Raw genomic sequence first — 28000 nt, forward strand, 5'->3', positions numbered from 1 at the left:
CTACCCCAAGAGTTGGCAAATGGAAATTATACTCAAATGATGAATGTAATCCTGATTACTTTTCTTCTGGATTAAACATATGTGCACACACCCGTATTTAAATATTAAGAAATCAACAATTATTGTACCCATCTGCAGTCTGAGCCCAATGACGGAATAGCCTTCCTCGCTCCTATCCTCCTTCCTTCATACCCTCCCTTCCTTCTCTTCTCCTTCCCAAAGCATTTACTTTGTTACCAGTATGGGCTGGGTGTTGAGAACACAAAATATAATAAAATAGAATCTTTTCTACAGGGAAATTACAATCTGATGCCACTTTACACAACTAGCTATAAAACAATACAAAAAGGGAAAGAACAAAGTATTACAAGAATAGAGAGGAATCAGAATTTGCAGGGTGTCTGGACACAGACTATACTGGGAAAAACTCTCCAAAGAGGACACTCTCTTGCTTTGATTTGGGAGGTCAGACAAGCCCAGGAGAGAGCCTAATGCCCTCGGTGGAGGGAGGGGCAGGCACAAAGCATCCAAGGCCAAGGAAAGATACAGTGAAATGTACAAGTACCCAGTACCTCTGCCTCACAAGGTGATTAACTTCGGGTCCCTGGCCACTCATTCCCCTAAAGTCACCTGCACACACTGGGAGGAGAATAAGAAGCCTGAGGCTGTCGAGTTTGAACTGGACACGCCAGCTGGGGTGGAGGGCAGGGAGGGCTCTATAGAACAAGGAATGGCTGTTTCATTTCTAGCACAAAGAAGAATGCATTGTAAGCACATTTGAATAAAGGAGTGCTCTACGAAGAGTACTAAATTTGAAATTCTTGAACAAAAGGATTTTCCTCAAGTTCCAGACTATTCAGGTTAATGTGAGAAAAGACTTGACAATTTATGTGCAAATTGGACATGAGATGTTCTTTCATTTAATGATTATTTATTAGGTGCCTGCTATGGGCTGTTGTCAGTGTTCAAGACACTGGGAACAAAAAAAGTTCTTGTGTTTGTGACGTATTCTAGGAGCTTCTTTTTATTTACAGTTCATCTTTCTAGATTAAAAAAAAATCATAGCCAGAAATCAACTTAAAAATTCACCAAAGCCAATTTACGGGATTTACTAACAGCATCGAAGATACTTCGATGCAAATGTGAGATGATTTTTAAAAATTTATTACAAGAAAATTTTACCATGGCCCTTAGTAATACAGAATTACAAAACGGAGGGCTTCTTTGGTAAATCTGGTGATCCAGTGCCACCTTGTGTCCCAACTGCTCAGTTACGTGACTTAGTCAAGATTCTGTAGTCCCTTCCTATTGCAGCTGCGACAAATTACCATAAATCTAGTGGCTTTAAAACAACACATATTTATTATTTTCTAATCCTGGAGGTCATGAGTTTGTAATGTATCTCAATGGGCTAAACCCAAGATGTCAGCAGGGCTGTGTCCCCTCAAAGCCCTAGAGAGGACTCTGTTTTCTTACCTTTTCCACATTCTGGAGGCTGCCTGAATTCCTTAGCTGGTGGCCACCTCCGGCTCCAGAGCCAGCAATGGCCATTTTCTCACGATAAATCTCTCTGACATTGCCTCTCCTCTTTCACTTATAAGCACCCTGGTGATTACATAGGCCCCACCTGGATAATCCAGGATAATCTCTCCGTCTCAAAATCAGCTGATTAGCAAACTTGATTCTATCTGCAATTTTACTGCTCCCTTGCTATGTAACATAACATAGTCACAGGGTTTGGGGATTAGGAGGAAAACATCTTTGGGAGGGAGGCATTATTCTACAGACCACAGAATCTAGTTTTTTGGGGGGTGAAAATATGCTACTTTTTATGTTCCAATCAAATGGTCAAGACGTTAAACTGTCTCTCCGCCCTTATTCGTAACTTGGAATTGATAAACAGAAAACAACATCTCTTTTGCCAATGTCTGCAAAATAGACCACACACTAGAAGTCCTCCCAGTGAGTTTTTACTTATGCTTTACTGATCTTAGCTAGGAAAAAACCGAACTAAACATAAAAATGTTGTTAAATTCATCTTAAAAGTATTTCAACTTGACAAAGGCAGGTTAAGCCCAAATATTGCTTGATAATATACAAAATCTATAAGTAGAGGGTCTTTTTTGTTTGTTTACAGGGCAAATGGTTTTGTTCACAAACTGGTCAGAATTAAGCTCACAAAAACTCAAAACTAGAAAACTCCCAAGGGATTAAGGGAATAAGTGGATTTTGCTTCTTTACATGGACCTACCCTACAGTAGGTTACAGTAGCAGAAGAGCACTCCACTTCTGTATGGGTCCTTTTCCAGCAAGGGTGAGAGAGGCAGCTCTGCGCCCACCAGATTTTAATGGGCTGCTCCTGGAGTTGCTTTCAGAGGATGATATAGGCAGAGTACGCTAATCTGACCCCCAAGGAGTATCAACAAGATAAAATGCTTGGGTTTTCTTTTTTTTTTTTTAAGCTTTTATTTGAATTCCAGTTAGTTAACATACAGTGTAATGTCAGTTTCAGTGATTCAACACTTCCATACATCATCCAGTGCTCATCACAAGTATGCTCCTTAATCCCCATCACCTATTTCACCCTTCCCCCCACCCACCTGCCTTCTGGTAACCAGCAGTTTCTTCTCTATAGTTAAGAGTCTGTTCCTTGGCTTGCCTCTCTCTTTTTTTCCCCTTTGCTCATTTGTTTCTTAAATTCCACATATGAGTGAAATCATATGGTATTTGTCTTTCTCTGACTGATTATTTCGCTTAGCTTTATATTCTCTAACTCCATCCATGTCCTTTATTATTTCATTATTTTTGTGACTGAGTAATATTAATATTCCAGTGTGTGTATGTGTGTGTGTGTGTGTGTGTGTATGCACCACATCTTTTTTATTTATCAATCAATGGACACTTAGGCTGTTTCCATAATTTGGCTATTGTAGATAATGCTGCTATAAACATTGGAGGGCATGTATCCCTCTGGATTGGTATTTTTGTATTCTTTGGGTAAATGCCTAGTTGTGCAATTGCTGGATCTTAGGGTAGTTCTGTTTTTAAATTTTGAGGAACCTCCATACTGTTTTCCACAGTAGCTTCCCCAGTTTGCATTCCCACCAAGAGCGCACGAGGGTTCTCCTTTCTCCCCATCCTCGCCAACACCTGTTGTTGCTTGTGTTGTTGATTTTAAAATGCTTGGGTTCTCAATAGCGCTCCCCCTGCATTGTCTGGAATGTCACATACAGCATGCTATGGGAAGGGTACATCAATATTTTTTTTTTTAAAGATTTTATTTATTTATTTGACAGAGAGAGAGATAGTGAGAGCAGGAACACAAGCAGGGGGAGTGGGAGAGGGAGAAGCAGGCTTCCTGCTGAGCAGGGAGCCCGATGCGGGACTCGATCCCAGGACCCTGGGATCATGACCTGAGCCGAAGGCAGACGCTTAACGACTGAGCCACCCAGGCGCCCGGGTACATCAATATTATCCAGGTGGGATAGGAAGAACATAGTAATTGCGGACTTATTTTTCTGTGTAAAATTGTTACTATTAGCAGGACTGACCTGTGGTAACACAAATCTTTCCAGGGCCGGTATAAGGCTTCTGCCCGGGTTGAGGAAAGCTTCATCAAAATGCTAAAGCACCTCCAGCAGACTCTCCTTACAAAGTATTTCAATAAATTAGCAGTCATTAAATTGCTATGTAAGTCTTAGCAGTAATGTGCTGCAGTTTTTGTTGTCGAGGCTTTACATAGCTTTTGTTAAATTTCCTCGAATTTTGTGAAGCTTGTCTTTTAAAAATACTCCTGGTTTTATTTCTTCCTTTGTAATATGTATGGCCTTTATATCTTTTTCTTACCTTTTCACATGGGATGGGACCTCCAGGATAATATTGATGGAAGTGGTGCAAGTGAACATTTATCCTTGTTCACTGTCTTGGGGGTAAAAAGTATTCAATATCCTACCAGCAAGTGTGGTATTTTCTTCAGGTCCTTCCTAGATGCCTTTAACAAGAAGTACCCTGCTAGTCCTAGTTTGCGAAGAGGTTTTTGTTTTAAAATCATGATGGCTATTGGATTTTATAAGAGGCATTTTTTTTTTTTTGCATTTATTGGTATGGTCATATAGTTTTTCTCCTTTGTTCTGTTAATGTGGCAAATAACATAAATTTATTTTCAAATGTTGAGGCTATCTTGCATTCCTGGAATAAGCCCACTTAATTATGTTAGTGTTGCTGCTTTCAAGTTGCTAATATTTTGTAAAAGATTGTTGCATTGTGAGAGATGTTGGTCTCAAATTTTCTTGTAGTGTCTCTCGTCAAATTTTTGACAGGGTTATATTGACTTCATAAAATGAGTTGGAAACAGTTTCTATTTTATGAAAAATTTCATGTAAAGTTAGTATTATTTCTTTCTTAAATGTTTGATAGAATTCCCAAGGGAAACCATCTGGACTTGCAGTTTTCTTTGTAGGAAGACGTTTGATTAATATTTCAACTTTAAAAATAGAGTTACTCAGATTTCTCTTTCTTTTTGTATCATTTGGTAAGGTTTTTGTTTTTGTTTTTGTTTTTTAGGAATCTACTTTTAATCTAACTTGTCAAGTTTGCAGGCATTAAGTTGTTCATTATATTCCTTTACTTGCCTTTTGTGTCTATAGAATCTGCAGTGATATCTCCGCCTCCATTTGTGATATTGATAATGTATGCTTTCTCTCCTTATTCTCTTGACCAGTCTGCAGCAAAAGTATCTCATGGCAGTGTTGTTGTTTTTCCAGGATGAGCCAAAAGTATAATCTTTCAGTATGAAGAGGTAGCACCCTCTTCTTTTTTCTTCTATTTCCCATTGCACATACACACACTTACAGGTAAGACAGACTGTACTTAGGAGATCCCTCATTTCCCAATGACAAGTTGTCAAAATATTTCTTTGACAATTAGAATATATAAACTTTGGGGGATGCATACAAAAGAGAAAAATGTCTACTTACAGTTGTTAATTACTGTGATTATACATATATACTTTTTTAAAAAAAGATTTATATATTATTTTAGAGAGAGAGAGAGAGTGTGTGAGAGGAGGGGGAGGAGTTGGGGGAGGAGCAGAGGGAGACGGAGGGAGAGTCTTAAGCAGACTCTGCCCTGAGTGCAGGGCCCAATGCAGGGCTCGATCCCACAACCCTGAGATCATGACCTGAGCCAAAACCAAGAGTCAGCCACTTAACCGACTGAGCCACCCAGGTGCCCCAAACATACATATTTCAAATCAAATGCTTTATTGAGTTTTTTATTGTGTTAAAAATATATGGATCATAAAACTTACCATTTTGACCATTTTTAAGGATACAGTTCGGTGGTATTAAGGGCATTCACAATGTTGTGTAACCATCACTGCCATCCATTTCCAGAAGTTCTTTTTTTTATCTCAAACAAAAACTCTTGTGCCCATTAAACAGCTCCCTCTGCCTCCCTCCTTCCAGCCCCTGGTAACTTCTACTTTCTGTCTCTAGGCATTTGCCTGTTCTGGGTACCTCATATAAGTAGGATCCTGCACTATGCATCCTTTTGTGTTTTGTTTATTTTACTTGGGATAATATATTCAAGGTTCATCCATGTTGTAGCATGTATCATTCCTTTTTATGGTTGAATAGCATCCTATTATACGTATGTACCCATTTTGTTTATCCATTCATCATTGATGGACACGTAGGTTGTTTCCATCTTTTGACGACTCTGAACATGCTGTAATGAATATTGGTGTGCAAGTCTCTGAGTCTCTGCTTTCAGTTCTGGTGAGTATCTACATAGGAATGGAATTGCTGGACCATATGATAATTCCAAGTTTAACTTTTTGAGGAACTGCCATACTGTTTTCCACAGTGGCTGCACCAATTTTACATTCCCACCAGTAATATAATGAAGGATCCAATTTCTCCAAAGCCTTGCAAACATTTGTTTTCCTTTTTAAAAAAATAGTAGCCATCTTAAGGGTTGTGAAGTGCTATCTCATTGTGGCTTTGGTTTGCATTTCCCTAATGAAGAAATGATGTTGAGCATCTTTTTATGTGTTTACTGGCTAGTTGTATATCTTCTTTAGAGAAATATATATTTATTCTAAATATTAATCATTTATCAGATATAGGATTTGCAAATATTTTTGTCTATTCATTGGGCTGTCTTTTTACTCCCTTGATAATGTTCTTTGATGCACAAGAGTTTTTAATTTTGATAAAGTACAATATATCTATTTTACCTTTGTAGCCTCTGCTTTTGGTGTCATATCCAAGAAATTACTGCCAAATCCAATGTCTTGAAGATTTTCTCCTATGTTTTCGTCTAAGAGTTTTATAGTTATAGCTCTTAAGCTTAGGTCTTTGATCTATTTTGAGTTAATTTCTGTGTATGGTATAAAATAAGGGTCCAGCTTAATTCTTTTGTATGTGGATATCCAGTTTTCTCAGCATTTTTTGAAAAGACAGCTCTTTCACCATTTAATGGTCTTGGCACTCTTGTTAAAAATCAATTGACCATATTTGCTTGGATTTTTCCTGGGTTCTTTATTTTATTCCTTTCATCTATATGTTTGTTTTCATGTCAGTATCACAGTTTTGATTACTATAGCTTTGTAATAAGTTTTGAAATCAGGAAGAATGAATCTTCCATATTTGTTCTTTTTTAGGATTATTTTGGCTATTGCAGTCCTATACTGAAGTTTAAATACTGATTTCCCCCACTGATATGCTTCATGGGTCCATTTTAATTAAACATTTCACATGCAACTTCAACCTAGGCTATTCTGCTACAATCCTTTAGGGTGGATTAGCTCATATGAGATTGGAAAGCAGGGAAATGAGGTCAGTGGGGAAATGAATGCCATGGAAACTATATTGGTTCATCTGCAAAATTTCCCAGCAGGTAATATTTTGTGCCACCAAGTAGAGCGGTAAGATGTAAGTATACTAGCATGGTTGAAAACAGCAAATACAAAGACGAAGAGTACTGAAAACAATGCCCTTTCTCATGTGTTCTTTTTCTTCTTTTGAAATAATTTTTCATTTAGAGGAAAGTTGCAGAAATAGTCCAGAGTTCACATATGCCTTTCTCCTAGCTTCCTTTGATTTTCACAATTCCATAACTATTGTACAATCACCAAAACCAGAAAAATAGTATTGGTAAATACTATTAACCAAGTGCAGACCTTGTCTTCCTAATCTTGATCGTTGTTTTGTGGAATGTCTTACAACTTGGGTTCATCTGTTTTCTCAGGATTAGATTGGGAGTTTGCATTCTTAGCAAGATTACCAATCACAAAAGTAATGTGTCCATTTCAGTGCATAGTGATATCAATGTGATTTATTACTGGTGATGTTAAACTTGGTGGTATCTGCAGTAATTCCCCACAATAAAGTTGTATTTTTTCTCTATGTAATTGACAAATATCTTACAGAGATAACTTTGAGACTCTGAAATATCCTATTTCTCCTCAAACACTTATGACTGATTTTAGCATCCATCAATTGATCAGGTCTGCAACAATATGGTGGTGTCTGCCTGGTGGTGATTTTTTTTTATTTCTCTCATTCCTTCTATGTTTATCAGTTGAATTTTTTTGGTAAGGAAGAGACACTGTTTCCCCCAATTACATATTTATTCAATTATGTTGGCTCCTGTATCATTTTCACATCTTCTCATCCTTTTTCAATGACCTCAAGCACCTCCTTGTTTTCTGGTACAACTGATTGGTCCAGCTTGTATTTTTCCAAAGGAGGCTCAGTTTCTTTTATTGAAGAATAGTGTTTAGAATCCAAGATCTAGGTTCTAACTGTGCTGATTGCCCCAAGAGTACCACTATTTCAAGGCCTTCTTAGTAGATGGAGCCTGGAAATGTAGGTATGTACACTGACCCATCTAAATGTAGAGGCATGTGTATACATTAGATATGTATTAAAAACAATGATATTAATACTGATACTTCTGTTTCCAATTCAACACCACAAAGTTTCTTCTAGCCACCCCCTCAACTCCACTTTCTTATTTGTAACATTTCTCATTTCTTGGAAAATGAGAGACCTGGCTCTTATATACAATATATTCACTTATTTGTTCAGTACTAGGAAACACACAAAGTAGTTAATATTTTGCTAATCCATACCCCAATGTGAAACAAATTTACTAACTAGTGTACAGCATTTGTTCTTTAGTCTTTATCATTTCAGAATCCAGTTAATACATGCTTTCCAAAGTTACTTAGGTTAATTGTTTTCTTCCCCATCTCTTTCAGTATGAATATGTTAGTCATTTGTAATGTGTTTAATTTGTTGATTTGTTACTATTTGTATTACATCTGGGGTTATTTTCCCATCCTGATTTTTAATAATTTACATTTTGGATATATGAAACATTACTCTGGTTCTGAGTCAAAGCTACATAGAAAGTATATACACTCAGAGGAGTCTCACTCCGTTCTAATTCCCCTCTTCTTTTCACCCCTTGACTACTCACAACTGTAGGTTATCAGCCTCTTCAGTTTTTGATTTATCCTTCATGTATATCTTTTGCACAAATAAGATGCATGTATATTTTCTCATATCTCTTTTCTTATGTGAAGGGTAACAAAAATACTATACTCTTCTATACTTTGCTTTTTTCCCCTTTCACTCCCTCTTCTTTTTGGCTCAATTTGGTGATATGCTCTGTCTTGGATCTGCATAATACTCCATTTTCACCATCTTTGTGCATTTTGTTTTTGTTGCCGCATCCCAGAAGCCCCAGCCATTCTCTCTGTTTCCTTCCATAAAACCACTTTCAGCTTATTTTTAGAGTAAGATTCCAATCTTACTGTGGTGTTTCTTTATTAAGAATTTATCACTTGTTACTATGCCAATAATTCTTACTAGATTATGCCTTTTAAAAAAAAATTCTCTTGTTACAGAGTTGTAGAGGCTTTGAGGGTCTTGCTTCAACAATTTCCCCTCCATAAATCCTGTATTTTTAGTGTGCAAATTTGAAGAAGATAAGGCTTTTGCAAAAAATTATTTAGTAGCGGAAACACCCCATTAGCGGTTTTATTATTACTTTTTGAGTCTTCTAACACATTTCAAGAGGACATCAATTTAAATTCCATCTAAATTTTCAAAAGAGCACAATTTTGATTTTGTATGTGATACTTTTACTGGAAAAAGTATCTGAGCCAAGTACCCATATACTATTTGTTATATATAAAACATAACCATTTACTGTATTTCTTTTCAAAAAGCTTGTTTATAATGTCTTGCAATTGGGAAGCCATCCTGTAGGAATAATTAGTAAATCTGTGTACATTTCTTTACCTCCTTTTTTTTTTTAATAAAAACTGATTCATCCTATAAGCATCTAAGATTATTCAAACTCATCTAATTAAGAAAATTCAAGCAAAGATGCTACTGCTTGGTAATCAGTGGGTGATGACTCAGGTTTTGTTAATGAAAAGTCTTCACCGGGCGCCTGGGTGGCTCAGTTGGTTAAGCGACTGCATTCGGCTCAGGTCATGATCCTGGAGTCCCAGGATCGAGTCCCGCATCGGGCTACCTGCTCAGCAGGGAGTCTGCTTCTCCCTCTCCCGCTCCCCCCTCTTGTGCTCTTTCTCTCTCTCACTCTCTCTCTCAAATAAATAAATAAAATCTTTAAAAAAAAAAAAAAAGTCTTCACCAAGGTCAGCAAAATGTGAGTTTGAGATGTTTGGGTGGGTTAAGTGGGCATTTTGACAACAAGGCTTCTCCTTTGGCACGTTTAATTGTGATGTTTAATGACCATCCTTGCAGTTTAAGATGACCCTTTTCAAACAAAATTCTCTCCTAATGATGACTTGCACCCTCTCACTCCATGCGAGAATTAGCAGAGCCTGTAGGATCTTATTTGGAATTGACATTCTCTATTGTAATTTTGTTCCTATTTATTTTTAAATTCTCTTTTTGTTTCACTGGAAGGATGATGCACAGTTTTAAACATTGAAAGTGTACAAGTTCTTTTGTTACAATAAAACTAATGTGTACACACACACACACACACACACACACACACACACACGAAAAGCCCTCACCAGGTGCAAAGGAAGAATAACTAAAGGAGCGTCTCAACACTGGTGATAATGATGCTAATATTATTGAAGACTAGTGTAGAGCTTTTAAGCCCTATTAGGCATAAAAATTACTGGGGGGGAGGGGGGATCTTGTTGAAATGCAGATTTTGGTTCAGCAAGTCTAGGGAGGGACCCAAGGTTCTGAATTTCTAACAAGCTCCCAGGTGATGCCGATGCTGGTTTATAGACCCTCTTCGATGAGGAAGGTTGGAGGTATTAAGAGGCTAGACATATTTCAATAGAACCTTTTGCAATAATGGAAATGGTCTGTATCTGTGATGTCTGAGCACTTCAGTTGTGGCTGGGGAGACTGAGGAACTGAATTGTAAATGACACTTAATCTAAATGTAAATTTGAATAGACATGTGGTTAGTGGCTACTGTCTTGGCCAGTGAATATCCTTTTTTAAAATAAAGGTATGATCGTGTACTTGTACCTGTACATGCACACAAGGTTGTTTTGGGGAGTTTTATGTTTTCATAAATGGAATGTTATTTGACTACATTATTCTAAACATCGCTCTTCATTCTTCATGTCTTGGAGTTCTTTTCATATCAGTATATATTGATATGTATCATTCTTTTAAATTACTATGTAGTATTTCACAGTATGGATTTACTATGGTTTATTTAGCCATCTATTACTCTATTGATGGATATTTAGGTTGTCCTTTTTTTTCCTCTGCAACTACAAACTATGAGGGTAAGAACATCTTTGTGCATGCCATTTCAAATACATGTTTGAATGTTGCTTTTTTAAAAGAGATTTATTTATTTGAAAGAGAGAGAGGGTGGGAGAGAGAGCATGGGGGAGGGGTAAGGGCAGAGGGAGAAGCAAACTCCTCACTGAGCAGGGAGCCTGACACGGGGCTCAATCCCAGGACCCTGGGATCATGACCTGAGCCAAAGGCAGACACTTAACTGACTGAGCCACCCAGGCGACCCTGAATGTTTCTATAGGATAGATAAAGAGAAATGGAGTCACTGGGTCACTGCAAATGAATACTTAACATTTTCGTGGTTTCCACCAAGTTGCTTTTGAGAGAACATGAAATAATTTATTTCCATTAGTTGAGTGGGAGAATACCATTTCCTCGCACTTTTGATTGGTATTATCAACATTTTTTATTTTTTGTCAATTATTCAGTGAAAAGCTACATCTTATTTTCATTTACATGTCTGTAATGAGTAGGGAAAATAAACACTCATTTATAAGATTCTTGATCATTTGCCCCCCCATAATTGTGTAGGTTATTCATACACTTCTAGTCTTTCTTATGAGTTCTTGAATAAGCTTGTCAAACTATATACTAAATATTATTGGGATATTTTGGGGATTGCACTGTCTTTGTGGATAAATTTGGAGAGATTTGGCATCATAAAATATTGAGATTCCTATCTATGAATAATAATATTCTCCATTTACTTAGGTTTTCTTCTATGTACTATAACATTTACCTTTTCTCCTGTAAAGATCTTGTATATTTATTATACAATGTTGAATGAATATTTTAATGTTTATTCATAGGTGTTTTATACTTAGGTTTCTGTTGTGAATTTCTTCCATTACATTTTCTGTCTATTGCTGGCAGACAGGAAAACTACTAATTTGTGGATGTCTAGCTGCAATCTAGTCACTTTGTTGAGCTCTGTTATTATTTGCCACTTTTCATCATATTCGTTTTCACAGTCTATCATTTGGTGAACTAATACTACCCTGGAGCCTCCATCTATATCCCAAATCCCTAGGAATGACAGAGAAGTCATATAAAGAATAAAATTCATAGCATGGAGAAATACGCACACTTTTCCTTTCCCCATGTGTACAATATGATAGTATACTGTATACACTGGTAATCATTTTATATTTTCTGCGCCCTCCCAATAGTGTTCAGTATCAGTACCCAGGAGAGGACCCTCCTTCTACTTAAGGGTGACACTGTGTGGATATACAAGAATTTCCTGTGTCCTGCTAAAGAGACCTTTGCCCAATCTTTGACTGTGACAGTGAAAATCCTTGTATGAATGTCTGTGCACAAGTATCTGCAGGATCAATTTCTAGAACTGAAATCCCTAAGCCCTGGATCAAAAAGTATATATATGCATCTTCAGTATTGATAGCTACTCTCAAACTGCCTTTGTGGAGGCTGTGCCCATACACATTCTCAACAATAGTATATGAGCGTGCTGGTTCCCACACTTCGGGCCACACAACCTATGCTGTCCTACATTGTCTGAAAGAAATAGGGAGAACTGGCATCTGAATTCATTTTGTAGCAGATGCTGCGGATGTCCCACCAACTTTACGGGCCCCAGTAGAGGGCAGTTCCTGCACCTTCTGACCACCTACCTTGTGTCTGGTTCTTTCTGCTTCTCTTCCTGAATCGTTGTGCGGCGCCACAGGAATTTCCGTAGCTAATGCAAGGCTGGGCACTCCAGGGTGGCTGGAAAGTAACAGCCCATTAGGCTCTCGGAGGTAACTTTCAACATATGAGGAACGGGAACCAGTGGATAGATGCACAAGTTTCCCTTTCCCTCAGTCGGCGACTCTAAGCCACATCCTTGCCGATTCCTGAGTGGAATGGAACTCTTGTTGACTACAGCAGTGATCTTCTCATTGAAATATCCTTTACTAACGTTTCCACCTTCCTACCTCACTTTCCCTACTCCCTCGCGTCCTGATCTCACCTCCCAAATAAACCACATGCACTCAAATTCTGGCCTCAATACTGGCTTTGGGAGGACCTCAACTAAAATAGATGGTACCAGGTTTGGTCCTCGAAAGTTGACACTCAAGAATGGGACTGGAGAATTTGTTCACTCCCTATTCAGGGAGCAACGAGAGTCTCATTGCGGGTTTAACCTGGAAGCCTTGGAGAATGGCACATCAGTCAGCCAACTATCAATTCAGGGCATGCTGTGAAAGCTAGAAGGCTTTCATGGCCAAATTTAATTAATTAGACCCTCACCTCTTGCAGCAGGCGGGCAGACTATGCCAAAAATTAGCCTCAAAATCCCATCATAAAAATGTCAGAGCTGCAATGGAGACCTAATGCACGGCCAGAGCAGGTGTCCTATCTTAATGTCAGAGCCATGGAAGGGAAGAAATAGGATTGTGAAATCTGGGATGGTTGTATTTAGGTGAATGCCTACACAATCCTCACCCAATATTTTTTTGAATCTTCCGGGTAGGCGTGCTGATTTATAAAAAGGCCTCCCTTTTCCCCTGTGTTTTCTAATACTTTTCTTCCCTCCCTCCTTTCCTTCTTTTTGTTCAAATTTGATCCAACTGTAATTTATTTTGTTGTAAGGAGTGAATTGGGAATCCAACTTCATTTTTTTGTGCTAGCTATCCAGTTCTTCAGCATCATTTACTGCATATTTCATCTTTCCCCACTGATATAAAATGCCGGCCTGACTATACATTACATTCTAGTACGTCCTTGGGTCTTGTGGGAGAGAATGCTAGGTACTCACCAAACCTTTTCCCTCCTCTTTTTGGGCACACAGCAGGGTGATTTCTCAGCTTCCGGTGCAGTTAGGAAATGATGAGCCTCGCACCTGAAGTCTTCTGCATGTAACCCGCCATCTTCCTAGCCTTCTGCTAGCTAGAACGGAGATATCCTCCAGGACAACTCAGGGAGCCACATGTCCAGAATGGTAGAGCTAGAGATGCAAGGAGCATCATCCCAGAATCCTTGCTTGCAGGAGAGCCTGCCAAGCAGAAACACCTGTTTGGGACTTTATGCAAATGAGAAATAATCTTTCATTTTGTATGAGCCACTTGGTTTTTTCCTTTTCCTTAAACTAGATAACCTTACTTTAACTAATATAGATGTATTTGTGGACTCTGTTTCACTCAACTCATGTGCTAGCATTACAGTTTTAATTAATACAATCTTATATTTTGGTACATAGTAGGGCTAATCTCTTCATTAACTTTTGTTTTTTTTTTTCTGGTTTTCCTTGCATGATCATTTTTCCATATGAACTTTAGAATTAGCCTCACTACTTAAAATAATATCTCCTTCATAATGCTTTTTTTTTTTAAGATTTTATTTATTTATTAGAGAGAGAGAGTGCGCATGAGAGAGAACACAAGCAGGGGGAGCAGCAGAGGGAGAGGGAGAAGCAGGCTCCCCGCTGAGCAGGAAGCCCGATGTGGGGCTCGATCCCTGGACCCTGGGATCATGACTTGAGCTGAAGGCAGCTGCTTAACTGAGTCACTCAGGCGCCCTCTCCTTCATATGCTTATTGAAATTACATTATATGTAGTTTGATATGGGAAACACTGACATCTTTATAACATTGAATTTTTTTTTATATAAACACGTATCTTGGGACGCCTGGGTGGCTCAGTCAGTTAAGTGTCTGCCTTCAGCTCAAGTCATGATCCTAGGGTCCTGGGATTGAGCCCCGCATCCGGCTCTCTGCTCAGCGGGGATCCTGCTCCTCCCTCTCCCTCTGCCTGCCACTCTCCCTGCCTGTGCGCTCTCTCTCTCTCTGACAAATAAATAAATAAAATCCTAAAGAAAACAAACACATATCTTTCCATAGATATTCATGCCTTCATTTATATTCTTCAATACCTTCTTAAAGTTTTTTCTGCATAAGTGTTAATGTTTCATTTAGTTTATTCATAGGTTTTTTTTTTTTTGAGCGAAGTGGTGCTATTGTAAGTAAGATCTTTTCTTCTGTCATAATTGGTTGTTGCTGATATAGGAGGCTCACTAGATGCTGTGTTGCCCATTTTAGCATGATGTCAAAAATAAAACACCAGTCTGACATCCAAAAAAAGCACTTAAAAGTAAAATAAATCTTAAAAAACATTTCTAAATGTCTATACTCCATAGCAGAAAAGCAGACTGTATAAACAGATTATGCTATTGTGGGTTTATTCAGAATGGTCAGAGAATGTCTTCCTTTTTGGCTGGAATTCCAAAGAGCTACTGCATTTATAAACTTTCCATATTATTTAACAAACAAGCCTTTGTCATGTTGGGGTTTGTGGAAGCCCTGTAGACCTAACTGTTCTCAACTAAGTTTCTGAACGACTTAGAAATAGGCATTCAGGCAGATGAAGATAAAAAGGTCGCCATTGTTACTGACAAAATGGATACTAAAGAACGTGGCTGAGGTCTGTGGACACAACTGACTTCCTGACAAACTAGCGGTGAGCTCTCCTGCAGGGCCTGTTCTTAGGACCGAGGCGGGAAGGGCGAAACAGAACGTGCACACACAATGCTAGCAGAAGGCATCTTAGAATCCCCTTCCTTCACTCTTGCTCTGCCGAGCAGTGAGGAAAAGGGCACAGCAAGGTCAGACTCTACTGGGAGGTGCCTCCCCATGGAAGGAAACTCAGAAGCGAGGAAGAGGGTTACTTCACCAACACTTGGCAAAGCTATAATCTAAGGGCAATATTCTTTTTAGGGACCAAAAGTTCACATCCACGGTTTTTGTATGGTAGTGTTAAATATAAGATTCTGAGGCTGAAATTCAAACGATACACATTTTTACATCGTGTTAACATAAGCACTGGAACTTATGGAAGTGGAACACGGTTCTTACCAGGTTTTATCCACAAAAGAACAGATTGCAAAATACCTGGTAGCCTTTCTTCCATGTTTAACACAGTTGTTCTATGGACATAATCACTAGATTATAGGTAGTATCCTTTAGCTCTTTTGGACTCGTTTTTAACACACTTAATCCTTGGTAAATGTTCTTGTATTAATGCTTCCGTTTGTTCAATTTGCTCTCAAAAATAGCATGCTCACAAGAGCATGTACAATATAGGGTCCATAATAAGGCGGAGACCCAGACGAAGGATGCTTGTGAGGGGTCTGGAAAGAACAGTGAGATGTTTGGAGGTACTCACTCTACCCCCACGTCCCCAGCAGGCTCTGGCTGATACATGGGGGACTTTTTTTGCGGGCAACATTAAAAATGATGAAGATAATTCAAGATTTTATGAAGGTAAATTATAAGTCGGGAGGCAGCAATTTCCAAACATTGACCGTATTAGAGGTTTAGCATCACAAATCCTAGCTTTATCTGCAAGCAGGCAGGAGGTAAAGTGTAAAGAGGAAAAAAAAAACACAACTAGGGAAGGCTTTGACTTCCCTGATACCTCCCCCACCGCACCCCTGCCCCTGATTGCATGGGTGGAAGTTTTAAAATTGTGAATAAAGGGATCCTTGTACCAATTTCAAGACAAAACTTTTACACTGTAAGTAACTCTGCTTAAAGCTGATACTTCTTTTCACAGAAATTCAGTAGAAACTAACATAGGGTTTAAAAAAATCAGGATTTAGGAGAGGCATAAGAAGAGCAGTTGAGACTTGAACAGCCATCACAGGACATTCAAAGTAGGGCTGGGCTTGGAGATAACAGTCAAATGTTTACTGAATGGTTCTTGCATTAAGGGTTTTGTATGTTATTCTTCAGAATATGCCAACGAGTTAAGCTCTTATTGTAAAAGGGAAGCTGAGGCTTAGAGAGGTCATTCGGTGGGAACAGTGGAGAAGGGGACACTGGAGCCAGGCAGTAGCTCTCTGAAGCTCACACTTTTACAGCTATACTCCGTATCTTTGTCTTGGCATGCTTCGTATCAACTGGGGTGCTAAGGCCCCTAAACAGTGCTGATGGCTAGGCTTCAAGGTCTAGGTGCCATTGATGAGCATTGTGAAGTTACAGACATGGTAGGAAAGCTGTAACTAGAGGCTGGCTGACTATTCAACAAGGTCTTCAAAGGAAGTGAAATCATGCAACCTCAGCCTTGCTTCAGCCTCGGTAGAGCTCCTGCTTCTGAATCCTAGGAACCAAACTCCTAAGATACTAATGCATCGAATGCCAACTTACTAGTTCGCAATGGTAAGACATACCCTCCAGTGAGTGACCAGAATATTTACCGTTCAGAGAACTCTCTCCTAAGAATCCAGGTTCATAGAAACCTCCTCAGTCACCGTAACTTCATTTGCACCCAAATGAGAATAAAGGGACAGGATGGCACCGATGTTTGGGTTCCTAGGAGTGCAGCTGGAACAACAAAACCACAGAGACAGTGCAGGACCAGTTAGTTTAGAAACAAGCACTACAAGAGTGCTGTGACTCAGGATGACCAAGCACAGTCCAATAAGGATCCTCACGTATCTCGAGCCGTTCTGAGACGGCCAATAAAAACTCCTTCAGTTTCATGCAAGTGCTTTCTCCTAAGATGTGTGCTGAATGAGATAATCCTGTACTAAGCAACACCACTGACTCTAAACTATTAGCAGTATGATGCATACATTGCCAGCAATCCAGGGCCACTACTGCTAAAACAGAATAAAGATTTAGAGAGAATATCCTATAAAGAGTGAAGAACCTTGACTAAGTGCTCCTTGAGGACCCAGAACACTCAAAGACAGAGGTCTACAAAAAATATTTCTGAAGGAAAAAAAAGACTTAGCTTCTTGGATACTGGGGAATATATACTTTTTACTACCAAAGCTCTGGTCAATGCTTATATTTAAGTCACAGTTTTTAAAAAATTGCTCAAAATCCCATGCTTCCGTGATATTTGTACATAATCCAAAACCCTGTATGGTGGTATTCCTCATTGGTACTTAGAACACACATGAAGGATGTCTTGATAAACTAAGTATCTTCCTATTTGAAATGCAGTGACATAATTTACCAAGTTGGTGCTAGTCAACAAATAGGGGCTGAATTTGATTCAAAGAGAATCACAGAGCAGGAGGACGAAACAACGAATATTCTGAAAAAAAGAAACTCATGCCCTTTTATTCTACCTGAGTTAAAAAAATGATGAATCACATCGAGTTCATGGGAATTGTAATAAATGACTACTCAAGCAGATCATAAGATCAGTACTATGAACACACTGAGATCATATACAACTAGTGCTAGTTTGGTTTTAAATCTTTAAAACCTCAAAACACACCTTTTTATTTCTTTTAGCACACAAAATAATTTACTCATAAAAGTAACATCCATTTACAGAAATCTAATAATTTTTTTTTAAATTTAAAAATAAATAGCACTGTTTTACAATTCTGATTTTACAGAGAAAACTTTTTGGCACATAATGTTCTATCAAAATGGAAAGTAGCATCACTTTGCTTTGCTTTTCACAACAGAAATAGGCATTCATGCTATCAGCCTTGGGAAATCAATTTGGTGACAAGAAAAATTTGCTGGAAAACAGCATCATTGGAAAAATGGGATCTGGTGCCATCTATTGAGTGACGATGGTTATGGGACTTGGGTATTAGCCATCAAGTTAGGTAACACATTACAATTGTAGCTACATGCAACTCAACATGTACATGTGGTCAAGGCCCAAAAGTTACATGCAAAAATGAAAACAACTGCTGTATTAGGATTGAGGAATGGATTGGTGTTTTTTTCCCCCTCTAAATGCCATCCTACCTTTAAAAAAAAAAAAGAAATCAGGTAGGTAAAAATGATTGCTGAACCTCAGGAATACTGAAGAGGGAAGACTTTGGTAAATTAAGCAAATGAAAAGTTCCATGATTAAGAAGGACTCAGGTAGGTTCTCTTACTCATGGAGAATCTGGTGGAAGGCAGTTGAGTCTTCGGGTATTTACGGTAGGTCAGAATTAAGGATTTATCTTTTTTTCTTTTTTAAAGATTTTATTTATTTGACAGAGAGAGACACAGCGAGAGAGGGAACACAAGCAGGGGGAGTGGGAGAGGGAGAAGCAGGCTTCCCGCGGAGCAGGGAGCCCGACGCTGGGCTCGATCCCAGGACCCCGGGATCATGACCTGAGCCAAAGGCAGACGCTTAACGACTGAGCCACCCAGGCACCCTCTTTTTTCCATTTACACTAAAAGCTGGTTTATTTGACGAAATTATCAACCCAGACTGCCAATAAAGTGGCACTTAGGAACTATAATGATAATCAATGCCCATACTGATAATTTGGAGGCACCAAAAACCCTGCAGGGCTTTTCTGATTAGCAAAGAAAATTTTTGCTAGTTGACTTTACTCAAATAGACCTCCTCCACTCCAACAATGTGAGAATATGCAGCAACAGCTGGGCCACAACCCTGACAGTCTTGGAAAGGTAGATTTTCTGATTTTCATGGACTGGCAAGTTTATTTTTTTGGTAGTAGCTTTTGAGAATGTTACTTTCTTATACAGCTAGGTACCCTGAGTACTAAGAGCATGCCTAAGACGTGTTTATGGTTGTTCTTTCCTTCACAATACTTCTCATAATCCGTAATTTGTTTCTCAGCTGTCCCGTAAGAGGGCAGGGGACCTGTCTATTCTGTTCATTACCATACACCCAGCACTTAATTATGTTTGGCACATGTAAGTGCTCAATAAATGTCAGTTGAGTGAATAAATGAATGAATTTTGTATAGTCCAATTGACGTAGGGGGAAAAGAGGAAAAAAACCAACCCTTACAAAATGAAGAAGACAATGATGGAAAGGAAGAAAAATAAGCAACAATCAATTGTGGGGGGAAGACTTGATGTCAAAAAAATTGTCATCTTTTGACAACTGATGATATCTGTTTTGAGATTCAAAATACCTGAAAGATTTTAACTTAAAGTTAATATAAAAACAAAGTCTTTTCTGGAAGACTCATTTACAAATAAGTTAATGAAAACCCTAAAAAAAAAAAAAAAGATGTAATAGGAGCCTAGTGTTTTGTTGTTTCAAGATGGAGAACATTCTGCTAAGTACACCAGCTGTATGTCTACAGCCCCATAGAGGGAGCGTAGCACATTGAGGACTTTTTCTTGAATGGTGTCAACTTGCTCAGAAGGACAGTAATCATCCAGACTTGACCTGGAACCAAGAAGAGAAAGAGAAAGGAGAATACATGTAAATAAGATGAGATCACACTGTGCAGTGAAGAAAAATCTGCATTTGTTGATTTCAATATAAAATCGAAATGAAGGTATGTTGAATTTTGGAATAGTAATGGTTGAAAGCTACTAAATGTTTACTCTATGTCAGGTGCATTACATTCTTTAATCTTCTCAGCAACTCTATGAAATACATATATTTACGACCCCTTTAAAAGGAATCTGAAACAGAGAAAATTACCCTGCATGGGTCACCCAGCTGCTAAGTGCTGGTGATGGGATTCAAAATGACACAACATGTCTTCAAAGCCTCAGTGCTTAATCACTAGATTGCTGTTTCCCTGGAAGGGAGATACTGGAAATACTGGGGGTTATTATCTTAGTGATTGGGCATCTTTCTCATTCTTTTATTATGGGCACAGTAGGGCTAGAAATTATAAGAGTAGAGTTTTTCCAACTGATAAAAGGTGTCTACTTTTAAAAACGATCTGTTAACTATACAAGTATGTAGGATCATCCAAAATGAAATGTGGAGATGTGCTGGTTTTGGGATTAGTTTCCCAGGTGGTATTTTTTTTTTTTTAAGGCTTTTATTTATTTATTTGACAGAGAGAGAGACAGCGAGAGAGGGAACACAAGCAGGGGGAGTGGGAGAGGGAGAAGCAGGTTTCCCGCGGAGCAGGGAGCCCGATGCGGGGCTCGATCCCAGGACCCTGGGATCATGACCTGAGCCGAAGGCAGATGCTTAATGACTGAGCCACCCAGGCGCCCCTCCCAGGTGGTATTAAGGAGAAAAGAGCAAAGTGGGATGGGGCAGGAACCTGTATTTTGGGGAGTTTTTCCACAATCACCAACTACAACCTCAGTTACCAAGCAGTTCCAATGTCACTGACAATTACAGCTGGATTAAGATCTGAAATGATTTCATCACTGTCTCCTGGTTCTGGACTGGGGTGAGGAAAGCCATTTAGATGTGGGATTGGAAATCTTTATAGAAGGAAATGGATTTAGGGCGCCTGGGTGGCTCAGGTGGTTAAGCGACTGCCTTCGGCTCAGGTCATGATCCTGGAGTCCCTGGATCGAGTCCTGCATCGGGCTCCCTGCTCGGCAGGGAGTCTGCTTCTCCCTCTGACCCTCTCCCTCTCATGTGCTCTCTCTCATTCTCTCTCTCTCAAATAAATAAATAAAATCTTTAAAAAAAAAAAAAAGAAGGAAATGGATTTAGTTATCTAGCTTAGTCCTTGTCACAAGTATTTTAGACCTAAAGACATAATCTGTAAGACTTCTGATAAACTCAGTCCATTCTTTGGTGATCAGGTTATTTTTGAGACTTGATGTAAATAACACACAATAAATGAGACAGAGCAATTTAAAATAATTAAATACTGTCTAATATATACATATGGATAAAGACCTAGTTTGAGAAAATATCATATATAAGAGTTTAATTTATAAGCCTTAATAAATAAGGAGTACTTCTATGCTTTCAAAAAGATTTCTGGCTTCTTTAAAACACTGTTAGAGTAGTTCTTGAGGGAAGCTACCCCCAAGAGGGAGTTTTGGAAACCTGTAGGTACATTTTTGATTGTCACAATGACAAGGGGCTAAGGCAAGAGGGCAGGGCTGCCAGAATGCTTGCAATACGCAGGACAGACCTGCAATATGAATGTAAATATAAATACCTGTCCCATGTCCTATATACTTTCCCTGTTTTTAATTCTTGAGCCTAGAATTTCTCTTCTACATATGAACAAAGTATTTTTGAAAATGGATTAAATATGAACTAAATTTCCCAGGAATGCAGCTACTCTGTATATTGAGACAAGACTGGATTTTAGGTTCAGAACTTTACCAAGAGGTTGGTAGGACGAGAAAAATCCATGTCACTATGGCAGTGCTGTTCATGGTATTTGGCCAATACATCACATGAGTATCTGTTTGCACTTGTAACTTTACATTTAGTGACTCTGTAAAGATGCTAGTTCTGTGTGACTTCAAAAAAATTTTTTTTAAAAGACTTTATTATTTGAGAGAGAGAGAGAGAGAGCACGCACACACGCGCACAAGTGAGAGGGAAGGGCAGAGGGAGAGGGAGAAGCAGATTCCCTTCTGAGCAGGGAGCCCAACACAGGGCTTGATCCAAGGACCCCGAGATCACCACCCGAGCCGAAGGCAGATGCCTAACGACTGAGCCACCCAGGCACCCCTTGTGTGGCATTTTAATACATATTACTTTATCAGTTACTTTCATTTCTTTTATGTTATAATAATTTTTGTGTATGTATACATATATAAACATATATTTAAATTATGTGTACAGGTAGGTTATTGCTATTAACTAAATGTTTGTGTCCTTCCAAAATCCTTATGTTGAATCTAATTCCCAATGTGATCATATTTGGAGGTGATTAAGTCATGAAGGTGGACTCCTCATGAATGAGATTAATGCCACTATGAAAGAGACCCCAGAGAGCTCCTTCACGCCTTCCACCATGTGAGGTTATAGGGAGAAGATTGTGGTCTGTAAACCAGGAAGTAGGTCTTCACCACACTGAATCTGTGAGTGACTGCCTCTTGAATTACCCAGCCTCCAGGACTGCGAGGAGTGAACTTCTGGTGTTTATAAGCCACATGGTCTATGGTATTCTGTTATTGCAGCCTGAATGAACTAAGACAATTATATTATCTATATATTATGTATAATATTTCTATATACTTAAACTATGTATGTATGTAGGTTAGATTATCTATGAATTTTGTTTCAGGATGGTAAAAGGACATTAAAAATATTTGTCATAAAATATTAAATATGAAAGTATTAACCTCACAGTTCCATATAAAACCAGCCCAAAGATTAACACAGAAAAGTTTTATTAAATTGTTATAACTTTCAGTGGGAATGCAAGCTGGTGCAGCCACTCTGGAAAACAGTATGGAGGTTCCTCAAAAAGTTGAAAATAGAGCTACCATACGATCCAGCAATTGCACTACTGGGTATTTACCCCAAAGATACAAATGTAGGGATCTGAAGGGGTACGTACACCCCGATGTTTATAGCAGCAATGTCCACAATAGCCAAACTGTGGAAAGAGCCAAGATGTCCATTGACAGATGAATGGATAAAGAAGATGTGGTATATATAGACAATGGAATATTATGCAGCCATCAAAAAGAATGAAATCTTGCCATTTGCAACGACGTGGCTGGAACTGGAGGGTATTATGCTGAGCGAAATAAGTCAATCAGAGAAAGACATGTATCATATGACCTCACTGATATGAGGAATTCTTAATCTCAGGACACAAACTGAGGGTTGCTGGAGTGGTGGGGGGTGGGAGGGATGGGGTGGCTGGGTGATAGACATTGGGGAGGGTATGTGCTATGATAAGCGCTGTGAAGTGTACAAGACTGTTGAATCACAGATCTGTACCTCTGAAGCAAATAATACAACATATGTTAAAAAAAAAAAGAAGATGATGATGATAGCAGGAGGGGAAGAATGAAGGGGGTGGAAATCAGAGGGGGAGACGAACCATGAGACACTATGGACTCTGAAAAACAAACTGAGGGTTCTAGAGGGGAGGGGGGTGGGAGGATGGGTTAGCCTGGTGATGGGTATTAAAGAGGGCACGTTCTGCATGGAGCACTGGGTGTTATATGCAAACAATGAATCATGGAACACTACATCAAAAACTAATGATGTAATGTATGGTGATTAACATAATAAAAAAAATTGTTGTAACTTTCAGCACATTATTCTCAAATCTGAAACATGGCAGCAGCTAAATAGCCTTTTGGAGACACATAAATGGGAATTCTTGTGTTCATCTGAATAGTATCACCAACTTCAAAGATAAGACAATAAGAACTGCATGTTGTTTGCCAACCATTACTAAGAGGAAAGAGAAAATACAACATCTGAATTTTGAGCCGAGTAGGTGAAAAATTGATTAGAATTACTGTAATAGTAATCATTAGATTCATCTATTGAGACTGTATTAATTTCCTATGGCTGCTATAACAAATTACCACAAACTCAATGGCTTAAAGCAACACAAAGTTATTACAGCGTCCTACAATCAAGATGCTAGCAGGGCTGTCTTCTTCTCTAGGTTCTAGGTAAGAATCTGTTTCCCTGTCTTTCCAGCTTCTAGAGGCTGCCTGCATTCCTTTGCTTGTGGCCCTATCCTCCATCTTCAAAGCCAGCAGCCCAGCATCTTTCAATTTCTGATTCTGACCCTCTTGTGCTCCTTTTATAAGGACCACTGGGAGCACACTGGCCCACTGGATAATCCAGGCTAATCTCCTCATTTCAAGTTCGTTGAGTTAATTACACTTGCAAAGTCTCTTTTCCTATACAAGAAACATATACACAGGTTCTGGAGATTAGGATGTGAATATCTTTGGTGGGCCATTATTCAGGCTACCACACTTACCTTGCAATTGTCACAAGAGTAGGTTTTGGTAAATTTTTCAGTAAATAATATACAGACTGAATAAGATACTCAATTTCTTGTTCTGTGCTGATATGGTGAGGAAGTTCTGAGTAATCACAGGTTAGACCAGCCTGGTGAACCTGAAAATAAGAAAATTAAAAATTACACTGTTAAGTCTTTATCGTTTTTAGAAGATTCTTTAACCATTAATGTCCTTGCTGACAAATCTTGTAATATTGTTGTGGACTGGGATTGTTTTCTTCCTTAGTAATTTCTGTGCTACAGAAGTTCTCTATTCTTTAAAGTTTTGGAAGAACTGGCCTGTACAGCTGTTTGGGCCTGATGTCTTTTATAGGAATAATTCTTTTAACTACTTTTTAATTTTGTAATTATGAATTCAGTTTCTGTCTTTGAGTCTATTTTGATAATTCCTATTTTCTAGCAAATTATCCATTTCACCTAGATTCTAAAAGCGGATATAAAACTATACATATTCTCATCTTACCTCTTCTTTCAGCATATATATATATTTTTAGACACATGCATCTAATCTAGTACTATGTTCAAAGTTTCAGGAGGATATAAGGGAAAGTCTTTCTCCTGTTACCAGTTTCTTATGTATCCTTTATATGTACAATCACATACTACTAACATCTATAGATGTGTTTTAAATGTAAATGACTGGTGTTCCAGTCTTAGCACTCAACTATGCCTGAGAGTTAGAAGTGGCTCAAGGGCTAACATTTTACATCCTCTGCTTTGAAATTTTGAAAAATGGAACTCAGTATGTCACTGTTTTGCCTAGTGTATACGAGTGCAAAGCATGGGAAAAAACCCTCATTAATCTATTTTATTGAAGGCTCTGGATACATATCAAAATCTTAACTAGGAACAATCAATGTAGGAAAATGACAGAATGTGCATGTTCTTTTCTTTTTTTAAAGATTTTATTTATTTATTTGACAGAGAGAGAGAGAGAACAAGCAGGCAGAGAGGCAGGCAGAGGGAGAGGGAGAAGCAGGCTCCCCGCTGAGCAGGGAGCCCGATGCGGGACTCGATCCCAGGACCCTGGGGTCATGACCTGAGCCAAAGGCCGGCTGAGCTACCCAGGCGCCCCTGTGCATGTTCTTTTCTATTGAAAGGATCAAAACACTTAGTGGTCTAATCCTGCAGCTATAGGCACATCATATTTGGTTCCATAATCTGCAATCAAGCCCATTCCATCCCTTCCTTCGTTCAGCAATATCCAAAACCCCATCTACCACTGGAAAATCCTGATGCAATGTAACATTTACAGCAGACCTGCATGAAGACACATTCAACAGTGTCATGCAAGCTGAAGCATTTTAAAATCCTAAGTATCTTCCAACTCTATCATTCTTAAAAATTGCCATTAAAAAAAAAAGTGGGTTTTGGACTAGCTCCAATTTAACCAAAATATTCTTTCGTATTTTTTTATTCTTATAAAGTTGGCATTAAATCAGTACATAAACTTCATTTCAAATAAGGAGGTCTGATTGTATTCCACAACTAAAGAAAACACTAGATCAAAAACACAATTTATTGAAGTCAAAGAAGCACCAGGAGTAAAAGAAGACTTGTGATACAGAAGAAAAGAAGTCAGTGATACAGCTAATACAGTTGAGATGCACTTGCCAGAGCATCTCAGCTTCTTTTGTCTTTCTCTTGGTTTTTACAATCAGGAAAGTCTTCAGAGAGAGGAAAGAAAGGAGGAGGAAGGGACTATGAAAACGAATTAATAAATAAGGGACAGGGCGCCTGGGTGGCTCAGTTGGTTAAGCGACTGCCTTCAGCTCAGGTCATGATCCCAGGGTCCTGGGATTGAGTCCCGCATCGGGCTCCCTGCTCTGCAGGGAGCCTGCTTCTCCCTCTCCCACTCCCCCTGCTTGTGTTCCCTCTCTCGCTGTGTCTCTCTCTGTCAAATAAATAAATAAAAATCTTAAAAAAAAAAAAAATAAATAAATAAGGGACAACTTGAAAAACTATACTTTCTTTTCTCTGGCAAGGAGAGATCTGACCATAAACAAAATAAAAACATACACAGCACTTTTGCTTCATACATAAAACTGGGAAAAACTTATTTTTTCTGGAAAACTTTTCTAGTATTCTGACTTCTAAAAAGTTATGTATTTTTTCAGGTCTTCTCATTTAAAAAAAATAATTCATTTACACTTTCCTGGAACACAAAAGAAAACCACTTTAACAAAAAGTACTTTTTCTACTCAGAAAAATGCCTTTCTATTTACTTTAATATAAAGTATTTACCATTTCATAGTCTGGTACTTCCATCCGTTTTTTCAAACTCTGTACAAGTGGAATTAGTGATTCCATTCTGGAAAAAAGTCACCCTTCAATTAAACATCACACCACCTCAACTACAATTATAGAAGCAAATGATCTATTACACTTAAAATTTACCTTTAACAATATGTTTCACATGATGTTTGAGAAATGAAAGATAAAGATATTCAAATATCATCTTAAAATATTAAGAAATAGATGTTCCCTGTTTTTTCTTACCTACAAGATTACAGATTGTGTTAAAGTTTGAAAATTAGCACTCAAGAAACTGAGATTTTCCTCTTCTTTAAAAATGGAAGCTCTACTGTGACTTTAAAAATTATTTTCATCAGCGAGAAAACTAAGTGCCTTTAGCACACAGTGATGAAAAAAGATAGTTTCCCAAAAGTTAAAAAAATTTCAGAACATATTTGACACACACAATTACAATTGGAAAAGTTCTATACCATTTGGTATACTAACTATAGTGCCTTTAAGTGATTTAATTTAGGTGGAACTCTTTGGAAGCCATGATTAATTAATTAATGGTTCTAGTATTTTGCCTCCCCCACCAATATCTACTCATCTGGTGGGAGGGGAAAAAAGAAAGAAAAAGGGAGGCATGGAGGCCTATCTATCCACTCATCCTGTTACTTCTTTCTTTTTATTAAAAACACTTTCTGGGCTTCTGGACCCTAATCACCTACCTCCTCTACTTCTTAATAGTGAAGACTCCTTCATGCTGAGGATCTGGCCCTTCAGGGGCATGGTAAGTTTGGGGAGACTTTTCTTGCTTGTCACACCCACTTTTCCTTTGTGCTATTCTTTTTTCCCCCAATTCCAGCCACACTCTGGACTCTCTTCTGTTGTAGCCTCATTGTTTCTTCAAGTCTGTGAGAGAACCCCCTGCAGGTGATGAAGAGTTAACCAGGCATGCTCACAGGCACAGTGAGTTTCAGTGAAAGGTAGCCCCATCTATGGGCCAGATCGGGACCCCAAAGTTTTCATCTAAGTTTTAAGCTAGGCTTGAGACATCATAGAAGCACAAAATAATAGGTACTTTTCAATATTTCTAGAAAGAATCATATCCCATGAGTTATTTCTACATCTCCCTTTTCCATCATAATTTCAAAAAGGAGGGAATCGTTTTTCGAATTAGCACTCTATGCTGAAGAGGAAAAGCATGAACTGATGTTAAAGTGCCTGGTCAATATTTACTGATGTGATAAATATAATACCATGGTTTTCCTTAGTGATAATAAAGTTTTATATTTATATTTCAGGGATGTTTTTCAATATTTTATTTTTAAACAAAA

At 38.5% G+C, this 28000-nt stretch overlaps 1 protein-coding gene across 11 annotated transcripts in view; it reads right to left on the minus strand.

Annotated features, from left to right (window-relative positions):
• Positions 1–28000, minus strand: part of CUNH5orf22 (chromosome unknown C5orf22 homolog) — a 61692-nt gene that overhangs the window by 22959 nt on the left and 10733 nt on the right. For 3 of the 11 annotated variants that reach the window (XM_045863069.3, XM_054504670.2, XM_054504653.2), the window contains 4 exons: positions 26670–26736; positions 24384–24523; positions 17013–19927; positions 12239–13815 (listed from right to left, as the gene is read on the minus strand). In XM_045863069.3, the coding sequence (XP_045719025.1) occupies positions 19795–19927; positions 24384–24523; positions 26670–26736 (340 nt within the window). In that variant the 3' untranslated portion in view covers positions 12239–13815; positions 17013–19794. Of the gene's footprint in view, positions 1–12238; positions 13816–17012; positions 19928–24383; positions 24524–26669; positions 26737–27391; positions 27591–28000 lie in introns of those variants that run through there. The other 8 variants (XM_064596822.1, XM_064596823.1, XM_064596821.1 and 5 more) reach the window with 6 other exon arrangements.

Source organism: Mirounga angustirostris, unplaced genomic scaffold (assembly GCF_029215605.1).
Source record: "Mirounga angustirostris isolate CCGP_5_RB_7025 unplaced genomic scaffold, mMirAng1.0.hap1 SCAF_7, whole genome shotgun sequence".
Lineage (NCBI taxonomy): Eukaryota > Metazoa > Chordata > Mammalia > Carnivora > Phocidae > Mirounga > Mirounga angustirostris.